Source organism: Corythoichthys intestinalis, chromosome 7, assembly GCF_030265065.1.
Source record: "Corythoichthys intestinalis isolate RoL2023-P3 chromosome 7, ASM3026506v1, whole genome shotgun sequence".
In the NCBI taxonomy this organism is placed as follows: domain Eukaryota; kingdom Metazoa; phylum Chordata; class Actinopteri; order Syngnathiformes; family Syngnathidae; genus Corythoichthys; species Corythoichthys intestinalis.
In genome coordinates, this window is record NC_080401.1 from 28487756 (window position 1) to 28499799 (window position 12044).

At 37.8% G+C, this 12044-nt stretch overlaps 2 protein-coding genes across 20 annotated transcripts in view; one reads left to right on the plus strand and one right to left on the minus strand.

Moving 5' to 3' along the window:
• Window positions 1–12044, plus strand: part of dock7 (dedicator of cytokinesis 7) — a 79650-nt gene that overhangs the window by 14497 nt on the left and 53109 nt on the right. For all 19 annotated transcript variants that reach the window (XM_057841194.1, XM_057841199.1, XM_057841195.1 and 16 more), the window contains exons 7-14: window positions 1197–1282; window positions 1378–1444; window positions 1789–1938; window positions 2047–2127; window positions 2306–2468; window positions 3141–3283; window positions 3624–3717; window positions 3846–4008. In XM_057841194.1, the coding sequence (XP_057697177.1) occupies window positions 1197–1282; window positions 1378–1444; window positions 1789–1938; window positions 2047–2127; window positions 2306–2468; window positions 3141–3283; window positions 3624–3717; window positions 3846–4008 (947 nt within the window). The remainder of the gene's footprint in view (window positions 1–1196; window positions 1283–1377; window positions 1445–1788; window positions 1939–2046; window positions 2128–2305; window positions 2469–3140; window positions 3284–3623; window positions 3718–3845; window positions 4009–12044) is intronic.
• On the minus strand, window positions 4907–8272 carry angptl3 (angiopoietin-like 3). Its single transcript, XM_057841227.1, has 7 exons — window positions 7665–8272; window positions 7146–7256; window positions 6971–7070; window positions 6755–6868; window positions 6512–6607; window positions 6014–6286; window positions 4907–5861 (listed from the first exon to the last, which is right to left on the minus strand). Exons 1-7 carry the CDS (start codon window positions 8190–8192, stop codon window positions 5677–5679), a joined length of 1407 nt encoding a protein of 468 aa, XP_057697210.1. The 5' UTR covers window positions 8193–8272; the 3' UTR covers window positions 4907–5676.

Genomic DNA, 12044 nt, shown 5'->3' on the forward strand with positions numbered 1-12044 from the left:
ACACATCCAATGGCATGGGACTTGGGGGGATCTAACGTAGCACATCTTGGTTGCTATTTGATGATATCTAATGTGAAGTACAAAAGTGTTGTCGGAGCATTAAAAATGTTGCAAAAGTTACATCTCCTCATTACTGCACAACACCAGCATATGACTTTCATAAACAGGAGGAGTTTGAAGTACAGCACTCTTAATTTTCAAAGTGAGGTTGTTCATAGCAGCCAAGTCAGAAACGAGGTTTTGGCGGACTTTGTTGTAAATATCCGGAAAGACAGTCTTTGTGAAATATGTACGAGATGGGATAGCATATCGTGGCTCACCAGTTTTCATAAGGGTCGAAAGGCTATCATTTTCAACCACAGAATAAGGCTCAGGTTTGGTAACAAATGTTTCAACGGTACGTGTGATTTTCTTATGTTTAACGGAGGTTAAAGTGTACTTCTTTTGGAAGGCGTCCACCATGCTGCTTAGACTTGGGTCGCGTTACTGGCTTGTCATCTGCCCCACTTGCAGATGACTTGTCTGGGTGATGGCGGCGGGGATGAGTGGTCATAATGGTCGTGTTCCCTGGGATGTACGGTATCGTTGTGAGGCAATAGTTTTTGTTTTAATCACCATTTTCCTCACCTGATCATTGTAATTATCAGCAAACCGAAAATGCTTCCACACAGCGGATCTGTACGACGTTGAAGATGCCTCCTCAAACGATTGTTGGATTGTTGGAGCCTTTTATCAAAGCAAAGCTTTGGCTGCACGCTGGACATTTTAGCGAGAACACAAAAGAAAAAGTTCGGAAAATTCATTTTGGGAGCTTTTCATTTGGAATTAATGTTTTTGCGTATTGAATCGAAGACAGCGTATCGAACGGTTCAATATAAAACAGTATTGCTGCATCCCTAGCTGCTACACCATCAGTTGCATTGTCAACAGGAATGTCTGTTTATGAGTGAGCAATGGCCTTGAAGCACATACCTTTATTTTGATCATTTATGTAGCCTGTCATGAATACAGTATAAAATATCATTACATAATGGTTACCACTTGGCACATACAATATACCGGTATACACACACATTATACATATATATGTGTATATATATATATATATATATATATATATATAATTTATTTTTTTTATTTTAATTTTAAAGAATGATTATATTTAAAAATGTGTTTTTTCTGTAAATTATCTATAGGAGGACCCCATTGAGCGACATTGTGTGCCTGAAGTTCCCAAAGAACACTTTGGCCAGAGGCTACTTGTCAAGTGCTTGTCCTTAAAGTATGTGATGGGAAGATACAGTTTTTCAAGGAAAACTACATCCATTCAATGCTGAATTCTGCTGATTCATTTTTTATTTTTGTCTTCCACTTTAGGTTTGAGATTGAAATTGAGCCCATATTTGCTAGTTTGGCTTTATATGATGTCAAAGAAAAGAAAAAGGTAAGCAGGCAGAAAATTACTTTTTGTCAAAAGCCAAAGTCAATATTATTCTTCATATTTTTTATTATTTATTTTTTAGCATTAAACTATCGGCACATTTTTAAAAATAATTACTCATCAGATTTCTGAATCTGAGTGTCTTGAACTGCTGGATCAGTTTTAATGTGTCACAGGAGTTTTGAGTAACTCCCCAGTGGTGGTTGTTTGCGAGAGGGAATTGAGCATCACATTGAATTTTACTTGAAATAATTTGTTGCTTAATGCACTTGAAGTCACAAAGGTTAGCTTCATTCCATATTTTCTGTACAGATGACAAAACAATCTTATTATTTGTATATTAACAGATATCAGAGAACTTTTTCTTTGACCTGAATTCCGAGCAGACAAAGGCAATGTTGCGTCCACACATTCAGACTGCAGCCATTTCCACGTTAGCACGGTCTGCAATATTCTCAATCACCTATCCCTCTCAGGATGTCTTCCTGGTCATAAAGGTCAGCCATTTACGATTTCGTAACACTATATTTTCATTTTCTTTGTATATAAATAAATATTAGCAGTTCAATAATAATTTTGCAACACTGAAACCGTTTTTCTTTCAGTTGGAGAAGGTCCTACAGCAAGGGGATATTGGCGAGTGTGCTGAACCGTATATGGTCTTTAAAGAATCTGATGCGACAAAGGTACACATAATGTGATAGTAGGGGCTTTTTTTAAAATCCAAATTGTCATAGTATATACTGTATATAACGCTAAATCTCCATATTTAATGATAACAAAATGAACTTCATGGTGAATGATTAAAAATACCCTGGGGAAAGCAGCTGTTCGTTGACATGCTGTAATTGTTTTTTATTGTAGAATAAAGAAAAATTGGAAAAACTCCGCAGTCAGTCAGAGCAATTCTGCCAACGCCTTGGCCGATACCGTATGCCCTTTGCCTGGACGGCCATCCACCTGATGAATATTGTCAATAGTGCTGGCAGTCTCGAGAGAGACACTGAGCTGGAAATGAGCCTTTCAGGTCTTTAATTTTTCTTTAACTTCATATTCTGCGTGTGAGTGTACTGTATATACAAGATATTTAGAGATGCAACAATCGATTGTCAAAATAATCAACTATTTTAATAAAAATGTTTTAATTTTTCTTACCTAAAAAATTGTTTAAAACAGCTCTCAGACCTTAAAAAAAAAAAAAAGAAAGAAAGAAAGAAAAAAACACCCCAGAAACTGTGCACCCAAGTGTTCTTTGGTTTTAATTTTTTGGGGGGGAAACACCTGAGAGCCGACCTTGGGAAAAACAAAAATAGAAAATAAAAAGAATATAAAAACACCCACTTTTACTACACAAGAAGAATGAGTAAATATTTTTATTGATTTATCAAAAGAACAGATTCAGTGATTATTAAAATCATTGTTAGTTGCGGCCCTAAACATATTGCAGTAGAATACTTATTTTGCTATAATTTGCAAGGTTGACTAAATGTTATATATTGACTAAGGAAATATTGGATTCATCTTATTACTGTGTTGCAGCTATTATCTTGATTTGCTATCAAGTGATTTTAGACACATTTGTCAGCATTCTCTGTTCTAAATTCAGGAACCAAGTTTACTAAAATGACATTTTTGTTTTACCTGACAGTTTTCTTATCACTAACATTACTACCATATTGATTTAACCTCCTTTATACAGAGAGAAAAGGGTCATGGTCAGAGCGGAGGAACTCAAGCATCATGGGAAGACGATCCCTGGAAAGAACTGCGAGTGGAGATGAATCATGCAGCCTAACTGGTTTCAGACCTGCTACTCTAACCATCACTAACTTCTTTAAACAGGTCTGCATTGCTTCATCTGTATTCTAAAATACATACTTTAGATCGGGGTCCCCAAACTATTCCACATTGGGCCGCACTGGGTGAAGGATTTCTTTCCAACAAAATAGGACGACACCTTTGCACCACTCTGGTGTCTTACTAGTGTAATCAGTTGATTGTAGTCAGGTGCTGCTTGTTTTAGCAGAACTCTCATTGGTTAAACAGTCTGCTCAATCGGTAGGAACAAAAACCAGGACCCACAGCAGCCCTTGAGGACAGTTTTGGACACCCCTGCATTAGATACACAAACTATCACACAACATTTCTCAAGCTTCTTATGTTTTGTTTTTGTTTATTCTAGGAGGGTGATAGGCTGAGTGATGAGGATTTGTATAAGTTTCTTGCTGATATGAGAAGACCTTCTTCAGTGTTACGGAGACTCAGACCCATCACAGGTATTAAAAGACTTTTTACATTTAAGCAGAATATTGACAGATATTATCTTTTTAATTTCCAATATTAACTGCATCGATTGTAATTCTTCAAACTCAACCTTATTACCCTCTTTGATTTTCCCCTGTAGCCCAATTGAAGTTGGACATTTCTCCTGCTCCAGAGAACCCGCACTATTGTTTGACACCTGACCTCTTGCAGGTTAAACCATACCCAGATAGTAGAGTGCGCCCCACCAGGGAGATTTTGGAGTTTCCTGCCAGGGATGTGTATGTGCCAAACACAACATACAGGTACAGAATGTGTTCCCTTCATTTTTTATCATTCACATCAAACATTTGTCTAATGTCCAAGAGATAGGGGAAACAAAGCAATTTTACCCCAGAGGTTTTTTTGTTTTTATCCTAATGACCTAACGCTTCTGGTCTGATATACTGTGAAGCAGAAAAGCGAGCGCTTCTCGCAGATTGTGTGCGGTGCGATCTTATGCTAAGATCCTCGTGAGCAGGGCAAAGTTTTCCCCTTTCACTCAGTCATAACAGATTGTGTTAGCTGTTTAGAACAGATGTAAATGTTGCAGACCACTCTATTTAAAAGGTTTTGCGCTCTCAGGAGTCCTGATGGTTTTCACCATGGGAACTTTGAAGGAACACCGCATATGAAAAATGTCATTTGAAGTGATAGTATTTGAAATGTTGCGTAAGAGGCGCAACGAACATGTTACTGAATTTCAGGAAAAAAAATACATCACTTTTGATAAGCCAGAAAATGCAGGAAAGCCAGGTTTAGTTTGATTTGTTTTTTCATGAGTGCCTGGTTATTGTACAAATATTTCCCTGTCCTATGTAATATTGCTTTTTGCCTGCTTAGTAGGGTTAGGGTTTGGATGCGAGGCTGCCAGGGAACAATCCTAATATAACGGCTTTTGAACTGTAAATCTGCCAGTGGCTAATATTAAAAAAGGTCCATTTACATATACTGTATCGGCTGGCCAACCCTAACCTAATAAAATTGGCAACCTGCGTTTTACATACTTGACAACTATGATTAATTATTAATCTAGATTCTATTAATGCACTTAATTTTGTTTAGCCACCTTACGATGTAAGTATTCCAAATGTCAATGTATAAAGTATTCATTAACTTGAGGTAACAGTTCCTAAAGAAAAAATGACACATTGGAGTGTTCAGATGTGGTTCTTTAATATGTAATGAGCTTTCAAAACAATTAAATGTTATGAAACACATTTACAGAATATGTGTGCACAATGGACAAGAGTCAATATGACCCAATAACAAAAGAGATACAGAAACAATGTCTATCTCACTAGATAACATACTGTAATAGCAGTTGCATGATTTAAATACTAAGTAAAAAATAAGGACCAATGGGAAAACACCCAACACATAACATCACTTCAAAACCATCGAAAATTCTCACCATGTCTTGCTTTTAATCTTTTCTTTTATGGCCTAAGCCAATGGGAACATGCTTAATTAAACCAGTGAATTCATATTAACTGGAAAATGAGCTGAGCAAAGCTACAGTTAGAATTCATTTTGCATTAGTCAGTGTGATTTTGTCTTCTAGTGAATTATTGTGATATTACATGTGTTGTCTTCTAGTGCATTATCGTGTATACTGTGTACATGCTTCATCAACCCCAACATTTTGCAGTGACTGACATTGTGTAACAATAGTTCTAATGCCCAGCTTCTTCAGACTTTTTAGGTCAATGAACTTAATGGCATTGTTGCACCATTTTACTCTGGCAGTATTTTGAGATTACATGTTTTGTTTGGTGGACATCCTCTCCCAAAATATTAATTTACTTGATACAGCGCAACACAAAAGTATTGTCAATGGATAAGCATATTTGTCAGTTTGGTAGAATGACACGTATATGTGTTTGTTGGAAAAAATGCCTGTAACTTTGTCAGAGATGGCATGGATGGTAGTTTCATTTGAGACCTTCAGCATTTGTGACTGAACGTACAGAAAACTTGGTCATTTTAAGGGAATAAGCTGCCCCGTTGCCAGGCTTCCAGTGAAGGCCCCTCCTTCTTGCAGCACGTCCCTTAGCTTTAACCCATAGATACCTTCCATTAAGGTTGTTCTCGCCACACCCAGCAAACCACCAACCACCTGTAAAAAGTGACAAGAGACACGAATTGTTAAAAAAAAAAGTGCTATTTTGGCTTAAATGTTGTAGGCCTCTTTTTGAGCATTGACAAACAATGCATTGCAGTATAATTAATTTTCTGATTTTAGTGTAGCTGCTTAAAATATCAATTTACCTGTGTAATTACGTGCACAGTTAGAGACTTGTGGGTTGCCATTTTTTTGGTCTTTGGTGGAGAATCTTTTACTGGAACTATTGGCCATGGCATCAATCAAGTCACCGGAGTAGTTGCTAAGATTGAGTGCATAATTCTCAGAGGGACCATCTAGCGAGAAATGGTACTCAGCCCAATGTTTATCCTCTTTCCAGTCCTCCATATCAATTCTCAAGATGTACAATCCTTGTTGTGTAATGCTATGGATCTTCTTTAGACCCAACCAAAAGTCGTCTGCAAACAACAAACCATTTGACTTAAATTAGATTTCCAGTGAAGTGTAGGACTTTTAATTACGGTACATAGACAATGTGAAATTTCCATCTATTTTTCTATTTGTGACCGTTACAAAAACAAACAAAAACAAATAACTAGCAGTTAACATTCTCATGTACTTATTGATAAAGTTAAAACTTTTTTTTAAATGTTGCTTTTTTTACAGTGTTAAACCATACTTACTTTCTAGCTCTCCAAAGCCATTCTCATATTTCTCCCATGTCTGGTCAAAATCCACTGACCCATCAACCCTCCGTTGGATCACTGTTAAACCTCCATCTGTGAAATGCATGTGGAATATTTTCACTTGTTTTAACTTTCAGATAACTTGTTCATTGTGTCTAATTTGATACAATGACTAGCAAATTTTAAAATCAATCTTGATGGTAAATACTTTAAAAAAATCAAGGTTAAATGTTCACCCACCAGAACCCATTTCACAGTAAGCATAGAAAGGCTCAGATTCGTGTGGCTTTATGATGTAGATTCCACTCCTGTTCTCTTTTCTTTCAAATAATTCAGTGCAGTCAACGGGCAAATCTGTAATGACCAAGGAACTTCAGGGCAATGCGTGCATATATGTTTTTCATTTCATTTTTGTAATTTTCACTGGAAATGGAACTTGTAATTATGCTCGGTTACCATTTTCAGACACATTTCTTGTCAGATACGCAAAGACATCTGGTGCTGTCTCTAAATCCATTATCTTATCAGCTGTGTCTTGTAAAGTGTCAGCGTTGAGCTGCAAGACAACACCTTTGATTTGTCATTATTAAGACATGTTGTCATCCATCAATGATCAAAAACGGGTGTCTACCTTGTCCTCCATATTTTTAATTTTGATTTTCTGATAGTCTAGCTGCTCATGCTGCTCCTGCACAGCTTTCAGTAGATTTGTGATTGCTTTCTCTTGAGTTTCAATCACCCCCTGGAAAGGAAAAAAACAGAACAGTAATGGAGTTAAATAGCCATGTAAATTAAAAGATTACTTATTTGGTAGGAATTGGGAGATATCCAATACAGTTCTTAATATTTTTCATGTTTTACATATCTAGCCAAAACATTTTAATCACACAAATAAGTGAAACAAATTTCTAGCCCAGGGCGTGTAGTGAGAAAATTGATCATAACAAGTAGACAATGTGAGTTAGGAAAGGTTACAGTTCTTGCTTCAAGTCCAGGAGTGTGCAATTCAATATATGTAAGTTTCAAGTACTGTATTGATTTGGTCAGAGTACAATGATGAAGTTATGTAGTTATGCAACACCTAGTTTTCTGCTGATAATTGATCCCACTAATTCCAATTTTGTATGTAACACCATTATTTGCTGCTTACCTTGAGTGTTGTAATTTCTTTGTGCTGGTCAGCAGGGATCATGTGCTCTGACAGTCCCATTAACCTCTCCTCAAGACTTCCCACCTTGTTCTGCAGCTGTGCACGCTCCTGCACAATGTTATTGATCTTAGCATTGATTTCCAAAGACAGGTTCTTGATCTCCTCATTGTTTGTCTTCAATACACTTGTTGTCCTCTTCAGTTCCTCCTCTTCCTCCTTGATTTCTGATGTGACCACTGAAAGGTGGTTAAACGATTTGTCAAAAATATTCAATTTTTGGAAAATATCATTGATTTGGTTCTTGGTCTTGTGGACAAACTCCCGTAAGCTTTGGCCCAGTTGAAGGAGGCCATTTGCAAGAAGACGGACGTCGTCTAGCATGGCAAACCGAGACTTTGCCTCTGTTGGACTTGGTGCTGTTGTAAGATTTTCGGAAGTCATCGTCAAGATGTCATCTTGACTCAGGTTTTCCAGAGGAACAGCAGCAATAGAACTGGCTATCAACAGCATCAGGAAAAAACACGTCATTGTTCTGTTTCTCAAAAGCTTTTTGACTGTATATGCTCTCTTAAAGTACTGCTGAGGCCTGTTTCATTACATCCCACCATCAGACTTGGAGCATAATGTGAAAGAAGCATACTGTCCCCTTTATATACCGTCTCCACTGAACGGAAGGGAGGTGGGGGCTTAGCTGCTCTTTAAACCCTACAATTTTTTACCTCCCAGTAAATCCGCCTGGAGCACTCCCCCTTCGTGAACAAACAAATCACAGCAGTGAGCAAATGACATACCTCCCCCTCTTTCAACCCTTTTAACTGCAATCCGCTCTTCATAACACACCCTTGGTTCCCCATGTGAGAGCTTTCGCTGATCAGCAAAATGCCAACAACGGCCATTACAGGTTTTTGATGGATAGCCAGTATGGTCAGTCTGAAAATTTAGAACCCCACACATCTTGATTATGTTATCTATATTTAATGCTCTTGATCTTGATTTAGCCTCCTGCTGAGTCAGCTTAGCAGCAGACTGTCTTGAGTGTTGGCGGGAGTGTCCCTGTAATTTTTGCCAGAGTTGAGCTTTTAGGCATGAGAAATTGTTAGTGAATTAGCATCATTTCAGTTTTATAATACACTCTTGTGATTGTTTTTAATGTTCAATTGCCAAAGGTGAAAATGGGGAAAAATAATTTCCTTTCAGATGTACAGAAAATACATAATGCAAATATGTTGAGCTGTGAAGTAACTGTCCACATTTAATGTTTTATTATTATTATTACCACCCGACCCCCAAATAATTAAAGGCAGTGGTAACAACAACTTCAAAATATACTTAATTTTCTTCATTCTGCAGTCGTGGCAAACATTGTATTACAATAGCATCCACTGTAAATCTATAAAGAAATTAAAAGTAGCTAAACCACATGAATTCTGAGCCTGTAATACCAGTATTGTAAGTTTCGAGGCGATTTACCAATGAATTCTGATCACCAGTTACAAAGGCAGCACGTGTATCAAGCAGCAGCAACATTGAAGTATCAGAGTCTATTACTAATAAAAGGTCATTAATTACTTTTTTCAGTTTACTTTTTAGTTGTAAAGACAACTACAATAGATTCAAAATGAAATCCACAAGATATGCTTTTAATGGCAGACATGTTTATTTTGAATCTAATAGAAGGCACAGGTTGCTTCCACTTTTTAAGGGACCAAAAATATTGTGACCAAAAATATTGTGCCCATTGCTTGTGCATCTACAGTTGTGGTCAAAAGTTTACATACACTTGTGAAGAACATAATGTCATGGCTCTCTTGAGTTTCCAGTTATTTCTACAACTCTGATTTTTCTTCGATAGAGTGATTGGAACAGGTACTTCTTTGTCACAAAAAACATTCATGAAGTTTGGTTCTTTTATGACTTTATTATGGGTTAACAGAAAAAGTGATCAAATCTGCCGGGTCAAAAATATACATACATGGATCTGAAAAAGCGAATCATTGACTTGAACAAGTCAGGAAAGTCACTTGGAGCCATTTCAAAGCAGCTGCAGGTCCCAAGAGCAACAGTGCAAACAATTGTTTGTAAGTATAAAGTGCATGGCACTGTTTTGTCACTGCCACGATCAGGAAGAAAACGCAAGCTATCACCTGCTGCTGAGAGAAAATTGGTCAGGAGGGTGAAGATTCAACCGAGAATCACCAAAAAGCAGATCTGCCAAGAATTAGAAGCTGCTGGAACACAGGTGTCAGTGTCCACAGTCAAGCGTGTTTTGCATCTCCATGGACTGAGAGGCTGCCGTGCAAGAAGGAAGCCCTAGCTCCAAAAGCGGCACCTTAAGGCTCGACTGAAGTTTGCTGCTGATCACATGGACAAAGATAAGACCTTCTAGAGGAAAGTTCTTTGGTCAGACGAAACAAAAATCGAGCTGTTTGGCCACAATGCCCAGCAATATGTTTGGAGGAGAAAAGGTGAGGCCTTTAACCCCAAGTACACCATGCCTACCGTCAAGCACGATGGTGGTAGTATTATGCTGTGGGGCTGTTTTACTGCCAATGGAACTGGTGCTTTACAGAGAGTAAATGGGATAATGAAGAAGTAGGATTACCTTCAAATTCTTCAAGATAACCTAATGTTATCAGCCCGAAGATTGGGTCTTGGGCGCAGTTGGGTGTTCCAACAGGACAATGACCACAAACACACATCAAAAGTGGTAATGGAATGGCTAAATCAGGCTAGAATTAAGGTTTTCGAATGGCCTTCCCGAAGTCCTGACTTAAACCCCATTGAGAACTTGTGGACAATGCTGAAGAAACAAGTCCGTGTCAGAAAGCCATCAAATTTAACTGAACTGCACCAATTCTGTCAAGAGGAGTGGTCAAAGATTCAACCAGAAGCTTGTGGATGGCTACCAAAAGTGCCTAATTGAAGTGAAAATGGCCAAGGGACATGTTACCAAATATTAGCGCTGCTGTATGTATATTTTTGACCCAGCAGATTTGATCACTTTTTTCTGTTCACCCATAATAAAGTCATAAAAGAACCAAACTTCATGAATGTTTTTTGTGACAAAGAAGTATCTGTTCCAATCACTCTTATCAGAAAAAATCAGAGTTGTAGAATAACTGGAAACTCAAGAGAGCCATGACATTATGTTCTTCACAAGTGTATGTAAACTTTTGACCACAACTGTAATTAATGACGAGTGGTGTGTAATTTCCTATGTTATTCTATTTACACAGATAAAATGTCTGGAATACGATTCCTTTGCAATTTTTGTATTTTGCTGTCAACTCTCTTTAAAAGATCCAAAGAGCTGTTACAATCAGCAAACTTGCAATCATTCGGCTGAAAAATCAAAACAAAACCATTAGAGTGACAGCAAAAATATTAGGTTTGACCAAATCAGCTATTTGGAACATTCTTAGCATTCTGATCTCCGGTGAGCTCAGCAATTCCAAGACTCCACCAAATACCACTTAAAAAAGCCTTCAGTTCGGTAAATACATCCAAGGGCAGATGAGATAAAATGTGTACCCGACTGATGGGAAGACAGTATGGGAGAAGGAGAGGAGTTGCTCCTAATCCAAAACAAACCATCTCATCAGTGAAACAAGGTGGTGATAGTGTGATGGCGTGGGCGTGTAGGGCAGTCATTGAAATCAGTTATATTCATGGCTCGAAGTTAACTTTGTGCTTGCCCGTTGCAAACTTGAGCTTGCCTCTTAAGGCATATTAACCAATAAACATGCATAGACTTGTTGTGAACTAACATGTATGAAATCATGAAGGCTTGTGTTATCCTATTTTTGATATGTTCCATAAACAATAACTATTTCAATGCCTAACTCACTATGAAGACCAAACATGGATTGAAATTTTTAATCCCAAATCAAAAACCGAAAAGGAGCAACCAGTTAATTCACCCTACACAAGTACTGCAGAGACTCACCGTTCCATCGCCGTAACTCTCCTTAGAGATCAGTGCTCATAAGCCAGCCAACGCGTTTTTTTCTTTTGCTATACGGTCCAAAATTGGCACTGTAGACCAGTGTGATTTACTTTCTAGTTTTGTGTCTCGATCTGTCCTTAGATAAAATAAGCACTAGTCCTAAACAATAATTGTCTCGTTCTGCCCTTAAATCAAACGAGCATGAGTTGCGAACAATATTTATACACTGCCCTCTACTGGCAAATTCCTAACCTACAGCAGGCTGCCCTACTGGCTACTAGTTTCACAATTTATTAACCAGCTCTTATACGAAAAATTAAAAATCTGGCTCCGAGGATCAATAGATATTGGCCCATGCTGCAAAGCTACCAATTTTTAAAGACAATTGGTTCACAAATGACAGAGGAGTAGGACCTCAAAGTTGGTGTCCTTAA

Excerpts from the sequence above, each read along its gene's own strand:
- angptl3 (XM_057841227.1), bottom strand. The coding sequence starts at position 8,192 with ATGACGTGTTTTTTCCTGATGCTGTTGATAGCCAGTTCTATTGCTGCT. Across the intron at positions 6,869-6,970 it reads AAGAAATGTGTCTGAAAATG|ATTTGCCCGTTGACTGCACT; the intron begins GTAACCGAGCAT and ends TGGTCATTACAG. Across the intron at positions 6,287-6,511 it reads TGGCTTTGGAGAGCTAGAAA|ACGACTTTTGGTTGGGTCTA; the intron begins GTAAGTATGGTT and ends TGTTGTTTGCAG.